This window comes from Syzygium oleosum, unplaced genomic scaffold, assembly GCF_021117445.2.
Source record: "Syzygium oleosum isolate NSW1041296 unplaced genomic scaffold, Sole_v2.1 Sole_v2.10, whole genome shotgun sequence".
Lineage (NCBI taxonomy): Eukaryota > Viridiplantae > Streptophyta > Magnoliopsida > Myrtales > Myrtaceae > Syzygium > Syzygium oleosum.
In genome coordinates, this window is record NW_026607494.1 from 6,725,649 (window position 1) to 6,744,754 (window position 19,106).

Below are 19,106 nucleotides of genomic sequence, written 5' to 3' on the forward strand. Positions count from 1 at the left end.
ATTTACAGACAAAAAAAAAAGGTCACCTCCTACTATTTATATGCTTAAACATCGTTGCCAGTGATATAAGTATCAAAATACACATGTGAATTGAGTTAAAATAGTCCAAAATCGGAGAATTGGGGTGATGTCATAGTTAATATATCATAATTTGCTTGGAACTCATTGGTTTAGGCATTTGAGTGAAAGTGAATCTATCTGAATATGTTTTTTTTTTGTCTATCTAAATATGTTGACAGGTTCAGACTTAAGCTCCCTTGGCAATATCCTAATATGGACGTATCAAAGCTTTTACTTGGTGAATATCTTAAGAAGGAATGGGCACGATGATCTCCTAGGATGAGGTATTCTGCTTGATGAATATGCTAAGAAAGAATTAGCCCTGCTATCCCCTAGGATGAAGGTATCGAATAAATCATAATCGGGCCATAAAACTCAGTGGTCTAACTAGATATGTTAATGAATTTGGATTTGGGCTCTTTCTCAGTGATATTCTTGGAATGAAAGTATTATTAGTTTAAGCTATTGAATGAAGGTTGATACAATTAGATATGTTGACGGACTCGAATTTAGGTTGTTTTTAATGATCTCTTAAGATAAATGTATCAGGACTTCAGCAGTGCGGACCAAGGAAATTGTGCATATGCACATCTAAGTCGTGTTAGAAAAGTTTTACGTCTTACATTTGAGAATATGTGTGGTATGGGATACTTAATACATTACAGTTGATCCATAACTAATTAATTTAAAAAGTTTTTAAATGAATATAGGTTTAACTAGATATATTAATGGACTTGAATTAAGGTTCTCTCTTAGCGATCTCTTCGGGATGAAAGTATCATTAGTTTTAGCTTTTGAGTGAAGGCGATTGATTTAACTAAATATGTTAGTGGACTCAAATTTGAACTTTCTCTTGATGATCTCCTCGGGATGAAGGTATTAGAGCTTCTACTGCGCATTCCCAATGAAGAGAATTTTCAAATAATTGATTTTCCCATTTATAGACGATTCCAAATGATTTCGACTACTTATATTTACATTTTTCCCCATAAAACCCCCGACAAATGGCTAATATTGGTATTAATAAAAGGTTGAAGAGCAGACATGCTCCTTGGACAAGCCCCTCGAGGGGCAAAATGAGCGGGCCTAAAATTGGGCCCGGTCCAGCCCGATTCCATCCGGCGCCGGCCCGTTTTTCTCGGAGCCCCGACTCGACACTGGGGGGCCCATCCGGGTCGGTTTGGATCCGCAATCCGCTCCGACGGGGGCCCGGCTCGGTTCATCTCTTTGGAAAGGAAGCGACTTCCGCTCTAACCCCTCCGTCTCCATCTCTCCGTCTCACTCTCTCTCTCTCCGCCGTGTACATGCGCGCGCGCACGTCGATTTGCGGCGGCGCCGGAGAATCTCCTCCGTTGCCATTGCGAGGTTAGAATCCTAGCATCGAAAGCAGCTCGTCCTAGCTTTTCTTCTCCGTTCTGCGCGCAGTAGAGAGAGGTAGGTAGAGGAAACGATGTTCGAAGGGCTGGTTCGCCAGCTGCTGCTGGGGTACCTGGGCCGCTACGTGAAGGACATCCAGCGGGAGCAGCTCAAGATCACCCTCTGGAACGAGGAGGTCCTCCTCGAGAACGTCGAGCTCATCCTCGAGGCCTTCGATTGCCTCCGCCTCCCCTTCGCCCTCCGGGAGGGCCGCGTCGGCCGGCTCAGCATCCGGATCCCCTGGAAGAAGCTCGGCTGGGACCCCATCATCATCGTCCTCGAGGACGTCTTCGTTCGCGCCTCCGACCGCCGCGACGAGGAGGTGAGCCCCCCGAGTCCCCGCGTTTTCTAGTACGTGTCGCCGTCGAGTCGTCATCGGTAACTGTCTGAGTGTCTCTGTGGCGCTTCGGCGCGCGCGTTGTGGTCGCAGTGGAGTTCGGAGGCTGTTGAAAGAAGAGAATTCGCTGGCAAGAAGGCAAAACTTGCGGCTGCTGAGCTTGCGAAATTGTCACGACGCATGAGCGGTAAGCTGAGCCTGTCTCCCTTTTTCTTTGTTCTTGTGCTGTACTTAGCGCATTCCGTATCGAGGGGTCAGAGAATTGGAGTTGCCTTGTTATTTGATATGGGTTTCTTTTCCAATAAGTATTCTCACTTTCCAGAGAGCTGTTGGTTTACTGGAGAATCATTCAAAGCCTTCCTTTAAGTGATTGCTGGGGAGGACAGTTTGTTGAGGTGGCAGATATTTCTTTGCCCCTCATTGAATACGGTCCGCGTGTAATTTTTCATTTTCGTGGCCTAAGACATCGAATTAGCTTCTGCTCTTCACTTCTAGTACTAACCGTGGATCTGCCTTGCCCGTTTATGGATGTTATAATATCGTTATCCTGATTTAAGTGGACATAGTCGGTATATATATCTACGAATGTGTGAATAAAGTTGCTGCTGGGCTTCATTTTGGGACGGTGTCAGCTGCATTTCCTATGTGTGTGTATATGCTTTTGTTGCGCTAATTTGTGTTGGAGTTCATGGCAGATAATCAGGCTGGGCAATCATTTATTTCCTACATAACTGCGAAGGTAATTTAATGACTTTATTATTAGTTTGCCACTTATGCATTAGGCTCCAAGAACTCCAAGGGTGCTTTGAGGGTGAAAATTTTAGTGTCATCCGCTACATGTTGATAATTTTTTTTCTTTCACCACAGATACTTGACAGCATTCAAGTCTCCATTAGAAATGTCCATATTCTATACCAAGCTAATCAGAACAACTTGCAGAGTTCTTCCGTAAGTTCTACTCTTTTACTGTGTCCATCATACTGCATTTTATGCCATATGAATAATTCTTATGCATTTCATTGCATATTAACGTCTACCATATTGATGTGCACCCCGGGGCCTAGCATTTCTCCTTGTTGATTGGAGCTCTTTTAGTATTTTGTCTTATTCGCAGATAATGCAACACACGGTATTTTAATCTGTCGAAAACCCTGGATACAGGGATATGGTAATTAGCAGGTGTTTCGCATTAGAAGAAAGATAGAGCATTATATGGCTAATGAAATTTAGAATCTTCTTTTTTTCCAATTAATAGTGAATGTATTGATGTAAAACACCATGGAACGAGATGGGAACTGCTCATTGGCAGCCCCTAGGAAGTTGCGGCTTACTTGCAGATTGATATTTCTTTGTTGTTAAAGCGTGAGGTACCACTGGTGTATCAATATTGGATTACAAAAGAAGGAGAAAGAACCTTTGTACCCACCCTGTGGTTGTGGGCATGATGTATCTAATTTGTGATGGAGTCTTTATTATTCAACACAATAATTCCCACCCTGTTGTTGTGGGCATGATGTCCCTAATTTGTGATGGAGTCTTTAGATTTTAATTTCTCTGGAAAAATTTAACGTATAGAAGGAGATATTCTTGCTTTCAGTCTTATAGTTCTCTTGTACATTGCTATTTTGATAACCATATGGTCTTGTTTCAAGTTGCTGTTTAGGCAATGATTTTCATCTTCGGAATTCCCTTTGCTTTACAGATTTCTTCTGATTAGATTATTGCTATGTTTGATTTATTCCCTGCACTTACAGGCATAACGCTTTTAAATAAGTGACGACTTGAAATGTGGATTCAGTTTCTCCTTTGTATCTGCTAGTGCCGTATCTATAAGTCGGCCGGACATCCATCTTGACAACTTTTTATATTTCACAGGCACAGTTGATTTTTGGTTTGAGGTTATCCAGCTTGAAAATTATGAAGCAGATGTCCGTTAGGTAATATTTATATCAACTGTTGATTAGGTCTCATCCTCCTTTTCTCAAATGGTTTAATGGGAATTGATTGGATCTGTGATGTCAGTAGAGGGTGAATCTTGGGCTTGGCAGGATACATGGTGCTGTTCTGAGGAAACTTCATAATTCAACTCGATCCCTCTCTTTATCTTCTATTTGTCATAAGAAAGGCATTTGGAGATTTTGAAAGAGAGAAACTCCCTTAGCGGTTTTCACATATGGTTGAGACAACTTAATCGAAAAGCATAGTGAAAATGTCAGGTTGGATGTATGAGTTCTTGCAGATAGTTTAGATTAACTAGCCTTATATTTCATGTCCACTTTAAAAAACCGTGTATACATGTTGGCATCTCCTTTGTGTCCTCTGTTGAAACAATTAGCTTATTCGGCTATAAAAAAGGAGAAAAAAGCCAGCATTAGCATCAACTCAGGATGGAATTGGGGAATTAAGAAATGTTTGGAAGAGCGGGAGGGGAGGAATAGGAGACGGGAAAAATATGGAAGTTTTTTAATATTTCCTTGTTCGGGAAATATATACAAAATGAATTGAATGAAAATCAAAAGAAAAAAATAATTTTGTAGGTTCAGCATTTTAGCAATCATTTAAAGATGGAGTGAAAGAGTAGAAATTGAACAGATTTTTTTTCCCTTGAAATAGGTTGTAACTTTCCATTTAGGGTAATAAGAGGAATTTCATCTATCAAAATTTTTCTCCATTTGAAACAAGTTACTCTATCTTAACTTTCATTATCATGCTTCAAAAAATGGGGAAGAAAGTAGTACTCTTCTCTTCGACATACATTTCACCCAATTTTTTTCTTTTATTTTCTCCTCTCCCTCTCAAACCTTACATTAAGGTAGTCCAGTAAACTTGCTTTTCCATCTTTGAGCAAATCACAGGCATTGTTGTGGATAACTTACAACTGTATAATGCTTTCGATCATTAAGTTATGTATACCTTTTGTATGATCTCATCTACAATGCAAAGAAGTTTTCCTTATAATCCAGAACTGACTAAATGTGTTAAATTTGCAAAGTGTTTCTCTGGGGAGGTACTCTATAGGTAGTGCAAGTCCAGCTGGCACAGTATTGATCTGTAGTTAGGCATATTATTGAATTCCTCTCCCAGGTATCAATATTCTTTTTCTTTGACCTTGGAGTTAGATATGGTTTAGTTGCTGGTGAGTTATAGAGGAATTGCTTTTCAGTGGCAAGTTGCAACATACAATGCCTGGGAGCTTAAGCTTCATGAAATGCAAGGCTTTATGATGATATTTCTATGCGTTTTTTCTGTCAGTCAAGGAACTATAGAGGGCCTATCTTGGCATTACCGAGGCTTTTGGCTTTAGTTTTGGCTTTTGACCTTTTGCTTCAGTTACACTATATTTAAATGTCCGCCGCATAATCATTACCACTCTTCCATAATCCTGCTAATGAAATGAGCCCATAATCTTACCATTCTTCTGCAACCCTTCTAATTGGGTGAGATGTCTGAAACATGTGCATTGCTGGTCAATACAGTGAGGCGTGCACATTTTCCCCCCTGAGATGTGAGAAGAGCCAAACTGACTGTATTCAACAAATAGAAGTCCCATTATTTGATGATCTGCTTTGGAACTCTGTGCTTAGAAGTTAGGATATTTACGTGCCTATTTACTTCTTTCTCTTACTTTCTTTTACAGCTTTATGGTGCACGTTTGATTGATTTTTGTCTTAGTGAGAAACCTGAAGTTCTCTTTTCTCCTTTGCCTAGCACAAAAGGTCAAGTCCACAAAGTTGTAGAGATCGTGGGTTTAGAAATCTACTGCAACTCCTCCAATGGAGCTTCGAGTTTGACGATCAGGGACAATGCTGGAGACAATCAATGCCTGGGCAATGCTAATTGTGAAAGCAATCAGTTTCACCCTATTCTAGCACCACTGAATGTGTCAGTGTCACTTTCGGTATGAGTTGTTATTATCTTGCCTATCCTTCTTTCTCTAGACACAGGAGTATTTTCATGTCGAGCCCGTCATTTATGCACAAATTTGGTCTTTCTTGATGCTAATAAATGTGGCATTGAATGACCTAAAGGACCCGCCAGCTGTTAATGCACACAGTTTTTCTTTCATCATTGGCCTGACTTTTTTAACCATTCTTGAAATAATTGATTTTCTAAACCATGTGCAGCATGAAAATGGTATCCCAGTTTCTGATAGTTATGCATGTTTTTCAAAGTAAAAAGAATCTTGTTCATGTGTGCATCTTGGATAAGGATATAAGTACGAATTTAATATTTGACCTCAATAATCAATTTGCGATGCAACTCATCTTACGCAATGTTATTAATATGGTCTCAACTATCTTCTTTTGTTGTCATTGTTATGCTCTTTCTTTTCCTTTTACAGATCCTTTTGTACTTACCATGGGATCCAGTGGCTATCGTTAAGAACAATATTTTTCAACGTGATGCTTGTCATTAATGTGGCATTGTTTTCATGAAGTACATGGTGATTTATAGGGTGGTAGATTGGTAGATGTATTCATCATTTGATCAGCTGTGTCAGAGGTGCTGGTTCTTTTGTAGTGAGGGTCTCCTGAAGCTTTTTTGTAGATTATTCCTAAAGGGGTACTCAGTTTCTTCACAGATTAGTTATCAAAGCTCATTTCTTCTCAAAGGGATTGGTGTCGTTTCCCTGAAGAGCAAAGATCATGAGTACTTTTCCTTTCCATTTAGAATTGAAAACGGTTTGAATGGCTAGTTGAACAACCCGGGAGGGATTTGAATATAATCAGACATGGTATATGCAAGCTGAACGAAGAGAGCATCAATTCCATTTTACAATGATCTGTCAGATCCTTTTTTTTTTTTGTCTGGAACTCTATACTCTAGACTCAGTTGCGTATATTGTTGAACAGTTTCTCTGGGGATCCCTAAAATTTTCTTAAAGGGCACAGAGGAATGAAGGGAAAAGAGAAGTTTTTCTTTTGGGGATGGGTAGTTAAATGTCTTTGAAAGTGTTGCAAATATGACGGTTGTAAACAAAGGAAATCCAATCTCAAAAGAGTGGGAAAGCTGGTTGGGAATGGAGGGTTGTTTTTCAGTTCGCTTCAAGGTTCTATTGACTAAATAGTTGGTTTGAACAATTCGGTTAGGCAAAAATGGTCCTTGTTGTAATCCTAGATGCCTTCTCATAGCAGTGATTAAAGCGTTGCCTACCAGGAAAGGTGCCACTAAGGCTGGTTCGTCATGCTTCCTGTGATATTTCACAATTAGACAAAATAGTGTATTTGTCTATTTCCACTGGAGGTTTTTTGCGTTGGAGTTTCGCCATTTAACAATTATTAATTATTAGCTCCCACTTAGATGTATGCTGAGTTCCTGTATATAGTTCCTGTATATGTCTTCATTTAGGGGGCCTTCTTATGTTTGCTTGCAAAATTAAACTTAGTCAATCATGCATGTGCTGCTTCTGGTTTGATCTGTCTTAAATATGCACTTCATGTTGTTAATATTGGTTTCTACTATTCACTGGTGGTATCATAGCATTGATCCAATGTGAATTTCAGAGATTTTGTTGCCCCAATTTTTTGTTTGTTTTTGAAGGTGTGGAAGTGATACCGATAAAACCCTGAATGTATTCTTCTTTTGGCCAAAATAATTCTATTTGTATTTTCATCTGACTGATGTAGTTATTTCCATTATAGGTCAATCGATCTGGGAAGCTTGATATAGACACTCCACAATGGTCTGTCTGGGCTGAAATAACCAGCTTGGTTGGTTTGTGCTCTAAAAATCTTTAGCATGTGATCTTTTAGATGATTGTATTAATCGTAGATGGCATACTTGATGCTTTTGTGTTCTCTCCACTTGTATTAGGTAATATGTCTTGACGATTTTCAGCTTCGACAGATCTTGATGTTGTTGGACAACTTGACTATATGTCAACTAAGAGAACAGTATGTTTGAACATTAATGCTAGTTTCTTATATTTTATCTTGTTCCTTTGATTCAGATGCTTTTATAGTATTATGTGAACGTTTCATCTTTGTCAGTTCACAACTTTGCTTGGTGTTGCTTTTTGTGCTTACCTATTGAATTTTCTAGTCATGTAGTGCAGTTTCATGATTTTGTTCATTGTCCTGATTTGTGGAGTATATTAATCCACAATGGCTAGTTGTTTGCTGTGAGATAGATGATAACCACTTCAGATGGTAATGGTCATGCTTCTGGTAAAGTACTTATGCCCTGTCCTGTCTAAGGTTACTTTGCTAATACTAAGGCCAGTGAACATGTTTGTTGAGTATCTAGTAGTTGGCAGACCGGAGCTCTAGAATCTCTACTCAGTTATTTATTGTTGTGTTCTTTGGCAAAGAAAGAAAACTATGTGGCTAGCATGTTGAGGATAGTTGATTGTTTATTCTCCAATCTCATTGAGGGTTCAGGACAGCCAATTCCCATAGTTAGATTCTGAGAAAGTTTTTGAATATAAATGGTTCTTGAGACAGGTTATAACTACGGAAGATTGAAAAAGTCCATCTACTGTGGTGCCGTGACAAAATGCTATATGTCAAACATGATGATGGAGGGATTGTCAATTTCTTAATTGATTGTCTCACTCTTTATGAATCCTTCTTCCCAATTGGTTGTTTCATTAAAGTTTCATATTTTCTTTATTGCTAAATTAGATTGGGAATATATCCTGCCCGATCTTGTAATGACATATGGTATTGATGGTACTTTGCGGTTGATGAATTTTTTTCAGTGATAAATAATTCTTACTGACTTATCAAATGCAAGCAAATCCTTTTTCTGCTCAAATTTTGATATTTATAAATGTAGGTATGGACGTTACCGTCCATGGTCCAGTCCATTGTCAAGAAAGCTCAAAAACTGGCAGAAACTGTGGTGGCACTATGCACAAGAATCTGTCCTGTCAGATGTTCGAAAGAAATTAAGGAGGACTTCATGGAGACACTTTGGTCAGCGAATGTGAGTTTCAGTATTTGATATTCAATGTCTTTTGCATTGTGGTTTTGCTGGCTTGTAGCCCTTTGGTGCTCTAATTGGGTAAGAGTAGATATTTAGAGAACTGTTGTTCTGATATGTTTTGTTTTAAACTGCGCATGCTGGTTGAAATCTGGCCATATTTTGAAATTGTTCTAATGGAGAGGGAGTTAATTGCTATAAGCTCAGGATGATGCACAGAGATACTGGGCTTATACAATGGAATCAAGGGACGTGTTTAATAACCTGCTTATTAATGGAAGACCATTCTCACATGCTCATATACTGACATTGCAACTTGCACTTGATGTGCTCTCTGTCTCTGTCTCTGTCTCTGTCTCTTTCTCTCTCTCATGGTACAAGATAATTTGTCAATCGTTTTCTTCTCATATTTGCCCTAAGCAGTAGCTTCTCAAAGCAATTGGCTTGTTGTGGTTACAAAAGATATTCAATGAGAGATTTTTTTATATATATTTGACAAAACATGTAGAAAATAGAAAGTCTTATGAGCAAATTGGGTAGCCTATCTCTTTTCCAGTTAAAGTCTTGGAAATGTGGCCATTTGCCTCGATAACTGCTTTGCTTACATGGATGTCAATTCATCTTATACTATTCTTTTTTATCTTTTCTTTTTCTTGCTTTTAGAATGTTTATCTTTATCTAGTATTTTGGTTTTTCCCTATCTTGAAGCGTTGTCCTTAATTTTAAGGTTTTTTTTTGTGTATTCAACTCATCTTCTTGAGAAGTTGATCTTTACTGGCATCACAATATCTTATCTTACAGTTGACAACAAAATTCTATTTGTCAAAATTAAGCATAGGAAAATATGTTATTCTTCTCTCTTCTGTAAGATTGATAAATACGATGGCGAGCTTTTATGTTTTCCTTCTCACTTCAAGCAACGGATGCATACCAGGGTACATGCACATGCATCTGTAAGTTTGTCTGTTTGTACATTTTCTTTTTGGGAAAAAGGTGCTGTTAAGGAAACATTTGGCTAAAGAATCTGAAAGCCTTTGTTTTTTCATTATGATGGTGGCATCAGTCTTTGTGCTAAGACAAAAGGCCATCCTCTATCATCAGATAACTTGCACATACCTAAGCAGGAACTTGATTGATACTCCATGGCTTGCCTTTCTTGAGCATTTCCTACTTCTGTAGCATCTTCTTGAGTAGGCAAGATGATCTCAAAGTGTGTTTTTGATATGGTCAAAGTCAACTACATGTAAGATCGAAATCCCTTTGGATCTGGAGAGTATTTGCTCTCCCAAATCTCAAAAGCTGATGTTGGTGCTTCACCATGATTATGCTAATAGTTGACTGCTTCAGCGTGAATGCTAGGGGTTTCTTCTTTCATGTGTTATTTGACAGAGAGGGCTGAGGATCTGAAAATTTTTAAATTGGCTTTGAATAATGATTGCTGCAACTAAAGGGCATCTTTTTCAATGGTCATCATCGATCTGCGTAGCAATTTTCAAACATGCCAAATAATGCCAAATTTTACTCCGTTGCAGAAGCAATCGTCGGGAATATGTTAGCTTGTACAAAAAGAAACTAGTTTTTCTTCGGCAAGAGCAGGTGGTCTTCCTCAACATCAATGAACATTGTATTTTTATATTCCTTTGTAACGTTTCTCCTTTGTTACTGCCTCTGGATTCTGTTTAGGATTTTCATCTTTTGTGTGTTGAATAAGGGTCTATAGCTGGTTGTGGAGCATTTTTGGCTTGTGATGCCTGAAATTTCTCTTGTTTCTCTTGAGATGCTAGGTGGTTATTTGGATGTTTGAGGTCCATACTTCATATGATTCTGGAAATTGACATTTTCTTGTTCGTTATGCTCTTGCTTTGCTTATACATTGATTTAGTTGGAATTTTTTTTGTTCAATGACTTAAGCAAGCGGTTATCTGTTTCAAAATATTAGTTGAGTGAACATGAGGCGACTACGTATGGTAATTATATATCTGCATCTTTTGAGGTATACGGACGTTTTTCATTCTATCAAGTTAAGTTGTTCATAAAAGCTTGTTTTTGTTGTCTGATTGTGATTTGACTTCTTTCATGGTGCTGAGAAGGACAAATGAAATTTCAATATACTTGATGTGTGAAGGTTATGAACAATTCATAGTAGAGTGCTATTTATCTAGGCTGGCGATTAAAGAAAAAGTTAGTTAAAGAGATACAAGTCCTTAGCATTCACGAAATCATTATCCAAACCCTCAAAATTGCTCTCGGGTTCCTCTCTCTCCACACTGGCCAAAGATCTGCATTGTCTCTGGGACATGAATTTTTTCTCTTTTGTTTGTTCTCTTCCATGCATTTATCTCCTACCCCATTTGCTGCACAAAGCCTTGTTGGAATGCGATAAAAAATTTATAGCCAAACTATCTTCAGAATAGGGAGTTTACTTATTCCCCATTAAACAAGGCTGAAATGGTAATCTTCTTGACTACCTCCTCCCTCTGAAATCGCCTCATAGGGAGTTTACTTGTTCCCCACTAAACAAGGCTGAAATGGTAATCTTCTTTACTACCTCCACCCTCTGAAATCGCCTCTCAATGTTCTCAAGTGTCTTGGCTACCGCACTTGGTGGGGGAACAATGATAGGAAACAGACCAGTAGAGGAACATAGCTTGATGTGTTAGACGTACTAAGTACCATTTCCATTAAATTTGGAAATTTGGCATTTGCTAGGTGCCATTACATTGAAATTGTGTTTTTTGCGCCGTTTGCTTTGTTGGTCTCGAATCAGTTTTGTGGGGCTTTCTGCTTTTCATCAATTCAATCGGTGACACATATAGCTAAGTGAAGGGATGAGAACTCATCTATCCCATTGTGTTGTAGATCTTTAGAGAAACTAATACTGGATGAGATTCATAAAGATAGATGGGTTTGATGATATATGTGAAATTCACTTCAGAAATTTCCCAATAAAGATTTTTGTTCTCTTTGGCATCCTTTTTATGGACCATATACAATCTGTCTACAATTTCCTTGTGTCATTTCTTATCAAAGCTGGAAAATATGTTTTATCATCTTGTGAATTTCTACCTACCTTAATATGACTCCATTAAGGACATAAGATAGCCATACACTAATTAGACAACTCTTAGTTGGAGGATAAGCACAATGCTGTCTTGCACCTGCTAGAAATTTCTTTCACCATAAAAAGATACTGAAGCCTCTTGGACCTTGTTTTGTCACCTAAAGAGTTATGTAAATTAGGGGCCAATCCTGAATACCTATGCGCAGGTTCATTTTTGCATAGCTAATTTACCTCATCCTGTCTTCTTAGATGTTTTCCATCAAGTTATTTTGTTGACAGATGTTCAATTTACTTTTTTTTATTCTTAGAGAAAATCGTAGTTGTGATTTTGTTGTTAAGTGATGATACATGACTCCTTATCTAGTTTAAGCTATATGGAGGTACCTGTTCCAGCCCTTCTTTGAAATCCCTAATGTAGAACACTGTAAATCATTGTGGATTCTTCTAAAGTTTCTTAAACTGCTAGATGGACCTTAATTTAATATATTATTGGTTACCCTTCTTGTTAGGTTGAGATGTGTCCTGAATTTGGAGCACGGAAAATGAAGTTGTAATCTGTAGGAAATGTGAGGCCTGGAGATTTGACTTCAAAACCTCCTACTTGGACCATATAATGAGAAAGGAGAGTGTTAGAGGAATATAGAAGCGGTTAACTCACACATTCTTAATTTATAATATATGTTGTGCCACTAGCAAGTCTTGAATAGGTCTCTTTTCGAATTAATTCCTCATTTTGGAGTCTGATTTTATCAGTCAGTTGATGAACAAATTCTTCAAGAGTTGGAGCAAATGGAAAGAGCATCTGATATAGAAGATATTTTAAGTTATCGCTCAGTTGCTGAACGTGAACTCCAGGTATGATAGAGGTTTTGTGTCACAATTTGCTTCATTTATTTGTTTTTGAATAGTACTTAATAATAGCGATGATTGCTGTGTGTGTTATAGTGATTGGTTTAGTTTTCTGATGGTAAATTAGACTTACAGTTTTTTTGTTCATGTGACTGTCAAGCAAATAAATTGTTAGGTCTTTAATCTAGTTATTATGTTTCTAGGAGCTTTTATGTGAGTCTACCAATAACTTTGTGGAACCGAGTCTTGAGAAGTCACGGAATGATGAGCGGTCATCAGGCAGGTCGCGTGGATGGTTAAATTGGCTGTCTCGTGGTATGCTTGGTGCTGGAGGTACAGACGACTCTGGTCAGTTTTCTGGTGTCGTTTCAGATGAAGTTATAAAGGTAACTTTCTCATGAGCAATTATATTTCTGCTTCCATTCAATTGAGAAACACTAGTCCTTGAAGTTTGAAAAGTAAGATCATAAACAAAGATCTTTGAATGAGTTAAACTGCAAATAATTTGATATTCCTTTATTCTGCCAGTGTCAAATTATCAAAAGGTGTAACGACTACCTTTTTAGCGACAACTATTACTCCAAATTGTCATAATATCTATCGCCTTTGAAACTCTTTGACACTTCTGCAGGATATATATGAAGCCACAGAATTCCATCCTCCATCATTAAGCAATGGGGACACTATTGCAAGTGATAACATGTGTAGATGTGAAGTCAAGTTCTTAATTCATCGAATTTCTGCAACACTCCGAAGCATGTAAGGTTTCTATTGTTGATATGTTTTATTATTGGTCATCCAAATGTATGGCAGACAGGTTGATTGTACCGACTATTTAGGCTGTATTTACTTCTTTGACAAGCTCTTTATATATTTGCCACAATTGTTAAGCTCTTTATATATTTGCCACAATAGGTTGGGGGGGGGGGGATGGGTTTCAAAGTGGGAGAATAAAGGAGATCAATGGAGTTAGAAGCATGTATAATGTAATTGTAAGTAGAATAATGATGTATATTTTATTGATAAGAAAATACGGTATATATACACATCAAAATCCCAAAGACCATTATACCCTTTAACACTCCCCCTCAAGCTGGAGCATGGATATCAAGCATGCCCGACATTGTTACAAATATACTCAATCCTACTTCCCCTAGAGATTTGGTAAAAATATCGCTAGTTGTTCACCAGTCCTAACATGACTAGTAGAAATAACTCTAGCTTGAAGTTTCTCACGGACAAAGTGGCAATCAACTTCGATATGCTTGGTACGCTCATGGAAAAGCTGGATTTGAGGCAATATGGACACTGCTTTCGATTATCACACCACAACTCCATTGGTGCGGGTCTTCAAATCCAAGTTCAACTAATAATTGACGCATCAAACTAGCTCACAGGTAGCTTGAGCCATAGCTCGTATTCGATTACGCACTTGATCTAGCCACAACACTTTGCTTCTTACTCTTCCAAGATACTAGGTTTCCTCCTACAAAGGTACAATACCACGATGTAGACCTCCCATCTATAGGAGATCCTCCTAATCAGCATCCGAGAAGGCTTCCACCATACGTGACCATGATCCCGATAAATGAGACCACGACCAGGAGCTTTCTTCAAGTATCTCAAAATTTTGATTACGGCAGCCCAATGTGAGGTGCGGGGAGAAGACATAAAGCGACTCACAACACTCTTTGGAAAAGAAACATCAGGTCGAGTGATAGTCAGATAATTTAGCTTTCCAACAAGTCTTCGATACCTCTGCGGATCATCCAACAGCTCACCATCTTCTGCTGTCAATTTAGAGCTCACTTCCATTGGTGTATCCAGTGGTGTAGCACCTAGCATACCTGTCTCGTAAGCAAATCCGAGAACATATTTTCGTTGTGAGATATAAATACCTTTCTTCGCTAGTGCTACTTGATACCGGAAAATATCTAAGAAGACCCAAATCCTTTGTATGAAACTTTATTTGCAAATACCTTTTCAACTCTTTAATCCCTGTAGAATCATCTCCAGTTATGACAATATCATCCACATAAACTACAAGGAATATCCGACCAGCTCCAGAAACTCGATAAAACATAGAATAATCTCCAGTACATCTACACAACCCAAACTGGAGTACCACCTCAGTAAACTTCCCAAACCAGGCTCTGGGAGACTGTTTCAAGCCATATAAAGATTTGTTTAAGCGACAAACATGACCAGACTCCCCCTGAGCAACAAACCCTGGTGGTTGCTCTATATACACCTCTTCCTGTAAATCTCCATGAAGAAAGGCATTCTTTACATCGAGCTGAAATAGAGGCCAACAAGTAGACGCAGCCAAAGAAAACAAAAGACGAACGGAGGTCATCTTAGCCACCGGAGAAAAAGTATCACCATAATCAACCCCATAAGCCTGTGCATACCCTTTAGCAACCAGTCTAGCTTTGAGACGAGCAAGAGAACCATCAGGGTTAACTTTAACAGTATATACCCACTTACATCCAATGGCTGTTTTCCCTGCAGGCAAAGGAACAAGATCCCAAGTCTGATTTTTGTCCAGTGCCTGTAATTCCTCTTCCATAGCTGCCCTCCAGCCTGGACTAGATAATGCTTCAGCAACAGTTTTAGGAATAGGATGATTATCAATGGTCATTAGACTAGCTCGACAAGAAGCAGATAAACCAGAATATGAGACAAACTGGGCAATAGGGTGTTTGGTACAACTACGAACTCCTTTGCGATGAGCAATAGGAATATCGAGATCAGTATGTGACCGACTTACCTCAGGTTGAGAAGACGAAGTAGATGAGATAGGCTGAGGTACATCTGCAGGGGGCTCCACATGCTGACGAGGACGTCGACTATAAACATACTTGGACGGTGGAGGAATAAGCTGGAGAGTCAAGTGGGTGTTGATTCCATAATAACATATGTTAAGGAATCATCATCCCTTGTAGGAGTCTCCATCGAATTATCAAAATAGACAGTAGACTCGAAAAGGAAACATCTGCGGTGGTGAAGTACTTATGCAAAGAAGGACAATAACAACGGTAACCTTTCTGTGTACGAGAATACCCAACAAAAATGCATTTAAGGGATCGAGGATCAAGTTTGGAAAGTCTTGGACGATGGTCACGAATATAACAAACACAACCAAATATACGAGGTGGCAAATGAAACAAAAGGTCGGAAGGAAAAAGAAGAGAGTGAGGAATGGCACCCTTAAGAACGAGAGGGCGGCATGCGATTGATAAGATAACATGCTTGTCATAAAGCATCAGCCCAAAAGGATTTATCTACCTTCATTTCAAACATCAAACAACGAGTAATTTCTAACAAGTGACGGTTCTTCCTTTCGGCTACACCGTTTTGTTGTGGTGTATCCGAACAAGAAGATTGATGAAGAATGCCCAGTTGGGACATGAATTCGAGAATGTTCTAGAAAAATACTCCTTGGCATTATCACTTCTAAGAATGCAAACAGGAAGCGAGAAAATTGAGTATGTACTTCATTAACAAACGCACAAAAATTAGAGAATAATTCAGAACGACTTTTCATTAGATATAGCCAAGTGGCTCTTGAATAGTCATCTACAAAGTCACGAAGTACTTGAAACCCAACTTTGAAGTAGTAGGACATGGACCCCAAACATCATAATGAACTAAAGAAAACGGCCGAGAAGCTTGTTTATTGACTCTTGGACTATAACTAATACGATGCAATTTTCCAAACTGACACGACTCACACTCAAAACTAGATAAAGAATGAAACCGAGAATCAATTTTCTTCAAACTTGCTAAAGAGGATGTCCCGCGACGATGTGAACTTGATGTGGAGAAGCTGCTGAACAAGCTACCGGTAGCATTACCAAACACATATAGTCCCCCCGACATATGTCCTTTACCAATCGTCTTCTTCGTCTTCAAATCTGAAAAACACGGGAATCGGGATAGAAGGTTATAGAAACGATTATATTCTTTGGTAAGATGACCAACGGACATAAGGTTAAATGGAAAATTTGGGAGGTACATGACAGAGGATAAAGATATGGAGGATGTCGGTGGTACGTGCCTATCCCTTTTACGTGGACAGAGAGCCATCGCTAATGTAACACTAGACGAAGACTCGTGAAAGACGAGAAAAGATACACGAAGATCCAGTCATATGATCGGTAGCACTGAATCAATGACCCGGGCGAGAGGTAGATGAAAGACATCTTTGTTGCATTACATACGAGCAAAAGTAGGCGTGGAAGAGGAAGCTGGTGAGAAATCTGGAACCGATTGTACCTAGCAAGTTCCTCTTCGACATTCTAATCGGTGTTCCTCCCCGAAGGCTGCGAAGAAACACCCAACTCTCTTGCATTGGCTACATTAGCGACAGTAGAATGAGGGCTTTCCATGAAGCTTATAGCAAAAACGCTGAATATGTCCGGGCATACCACAATAATGACATGTTCGTGCAAGTCCAGTATTACTCCCTTTGTCACTAGAGATGCTTGCTAGTATGACGTGATTGGCCTCTATTGAACCCACGGCCACTACCACCACTATTAAAGCCACGGCCACTACGACCACCACCACGACCTTGACCACCACCTCGATTTCCTTGGGAGCGCCAAGGCGAGTAACTATCACTGTGGGGGATATATCCTTAGATGACTCACGTGAAACCCTTAAGACCAGAAAAGGTCTCCGTTAGTGAAGGCACGATATTTCCTCCAAGAATTTGTGAACGGCGCATCGAACTCGGTCCAAGTGCTCCCAAAAATCCCATAACAGCCAATTGTTCTCGTTGCTCCTACATCGTCTTAACATCAGAGGTAATTGGCAAAAGACGATTAAACTCCTCATACATTTGTTTAAAATCAGCAAAAAATTGAGTAAGAGACCGATTCTTTACATCTACTCTAAAGAAATCTTGGGAGATTTCATAGATCCTTGAGAGATTATTTTCCCCGAATAAAGGACATTCAAGTAATCCCACAAATCCTTAACGGTAGTGGCATGTGTAACTAAGGCGACCACGTGAGATTCCATAGAATTCCACATTTGCCCAAGAATTCGGCATCCATGGTATCCCATTTAGTATCGGCAGCAGTTCGTGACACTGTCAAATGGTGATTTTGCTCTCTTGGTCAATACTATCACCACAATTCTCTTCCAATTGAAAGTTGGTGATCCCAGCTAATTTTTCCTCAGTCAAATGATTAGAAGATGTAGATACGACTTCAGTCAATACTCCTTTGTTCTTATCTGCCATAATCACTCACACTAAACTAGAAACAAAACTCCACAACCTATCACAACAACTTCAAAATTATCGACCAAATCCGAACCAATCAACACATTTCCGGTACGGTAATTATACGCAATTTTCGGCCCCCTCTCTCAATCTACATGTATAGCACTACACGTAATCGGCCAATTAGCCAAACCAACATCACATCCAATCATCCAAACCAACATACACGCGATAATCTCCCTTCCCGCAAGCATATCAGCAACCAAGTCAAACTTTAGAACACATTCACCTTCTCCTCCTTCTTCTTCTTCTTCTTCTTCTTTTTTTGATTCCACTTCAATCGCAGCCATCGAAGGGGTTGCTCCTCACTTAGTGACGTCGAAGACGTCGAAGTGGGTCGCCCGGCCCGGAAACCTTCGATCGACGCCTGGAGGACTTAAATCGGCGCCGGAAATGGCTTCGCCAGGGCTGGGTGACCTCGGGTCCGGCTCGTGCGCCCAGGGAACTGGCGACCTCGGGTCTGGCTCGCCGGCTGCTCCCCGGGGCTCTGGGCGACCTCGGGTGCAGCTCGCCGGCTGCTAGCCAGGCTAGGGCGACCTTAGATCAGCTCGCCGGCGCCGCCGGGCTGGGCGACCTCGGATCAGCTCACCGGCGCTTCGCGGGGCTGGGCGACCTCGAGATCTGGTTCACTGGGCCCGGCCGGGTCGCAACGCTCGCCCGGACAGCCGGATGAGGTCGCCGGCCTTGTATGAGGTTGCCGGTCTTGGGTTCTACGGTGGTTGGTGGTGGACGACGGTAATTTTAGGGTTTAGGCTCTGATACCATGTAAGTAGAATAATGATGTATATTTTATTGATCAGAAAATACGGTATATATACACATCAAAATCCCAAAGACCATTATACCCTTTAACAGTAATTAATTGAAAACATGACTGTTGATTACATTTTCACAAGGATGAAGGCAGTGACCACTGTGCAGAAGGTGATGCAGAAAAGGTAGGTCCTTTGGATTCTTAATTGGAGGGAGTTACAATTCTAATCAATTTTTGAGACTACACTAAATGTAGTGCACATTGAGTGATTTGAGAATCAGTGCACTAGGAGTCCTGAAACTTGTGTACACGTGCAGTTTAGTCCTACAACCTTGGATGGAGCAATGAGTTCCTAAAGCGATCGAAAAGTTATTATTGACGTCCTTTTGTTAGTTCTTCAGTTAAATTAGAA

At 39.7% G+C, this 19,106-nt stretch overlaps 1 protein-coding gene across 7 annotated transcripts in view; it reads left to right on the top strand.

The window, feature by feature from the left end:
* Positions 1-1,328: 1,328 nt before the first annotated feature.
* Positions 1,329-19,106, top strand: part of LOC115688889 (uncharacterized) — a 51,385-nt gene continuing 33,607 nt past the window's right edge. For 2 of the 7 annotated variants that reach the window (XM_056315471.1, XM_056315472.1), the window contains exons 1-13: positions 1,329-1,798; positions 1,907-2,000; positions 2,509-2,552; positions 2,681-2,761; positions 3,689-3,750; positions 5,522-5,711; positions 7,456-7,524; positions 7,628-7,707; positions 8,591-8,740; positions 10,270-10,333; positions 12,552-12,653; positions 12,851-13,033; positions 13,279-13,406. In XM_056315471.1, the coding sequence (XP_056171446.1) occupies positions 1,511-1,798; positions 1,907-2,000; positions 2,509-2,552; positions 2,681-2,761; positions 3,689-3,750; positions 5,522-5,711; positions 7,456-7,524; positions 7,628-7,707; positions 8,591-8,740; positions 10,270-10,333; positions 12,552-12,653; positions 12,851-13,033; positions 13,279-13,406 (1,535 nt within the window). In that variant the 5' untranslated portion in view covers positions 1,329-1,510. Of the gene's footprint in view, positions 1,799-1,906; positions 2,001-2,508; positions 2,553-2,680; positions 2,762-3,688; positions 3,751-5,521; positions 5,712-7,452; positions 7,529-7,627; positions 7,708-8,590; positions 8,741-10,269; positions 10,334-12,551; positions 12,654-12,850; positions 13,034-13,278; positions 13,407-18,799; positions 18,879-19,106 lie in introns of those variants that run through there. The other 5 variants (XM_056315473.1, XM_056315474.1, XM_056315475.1 and 2 more) reach the window with 5 other exon arrangements.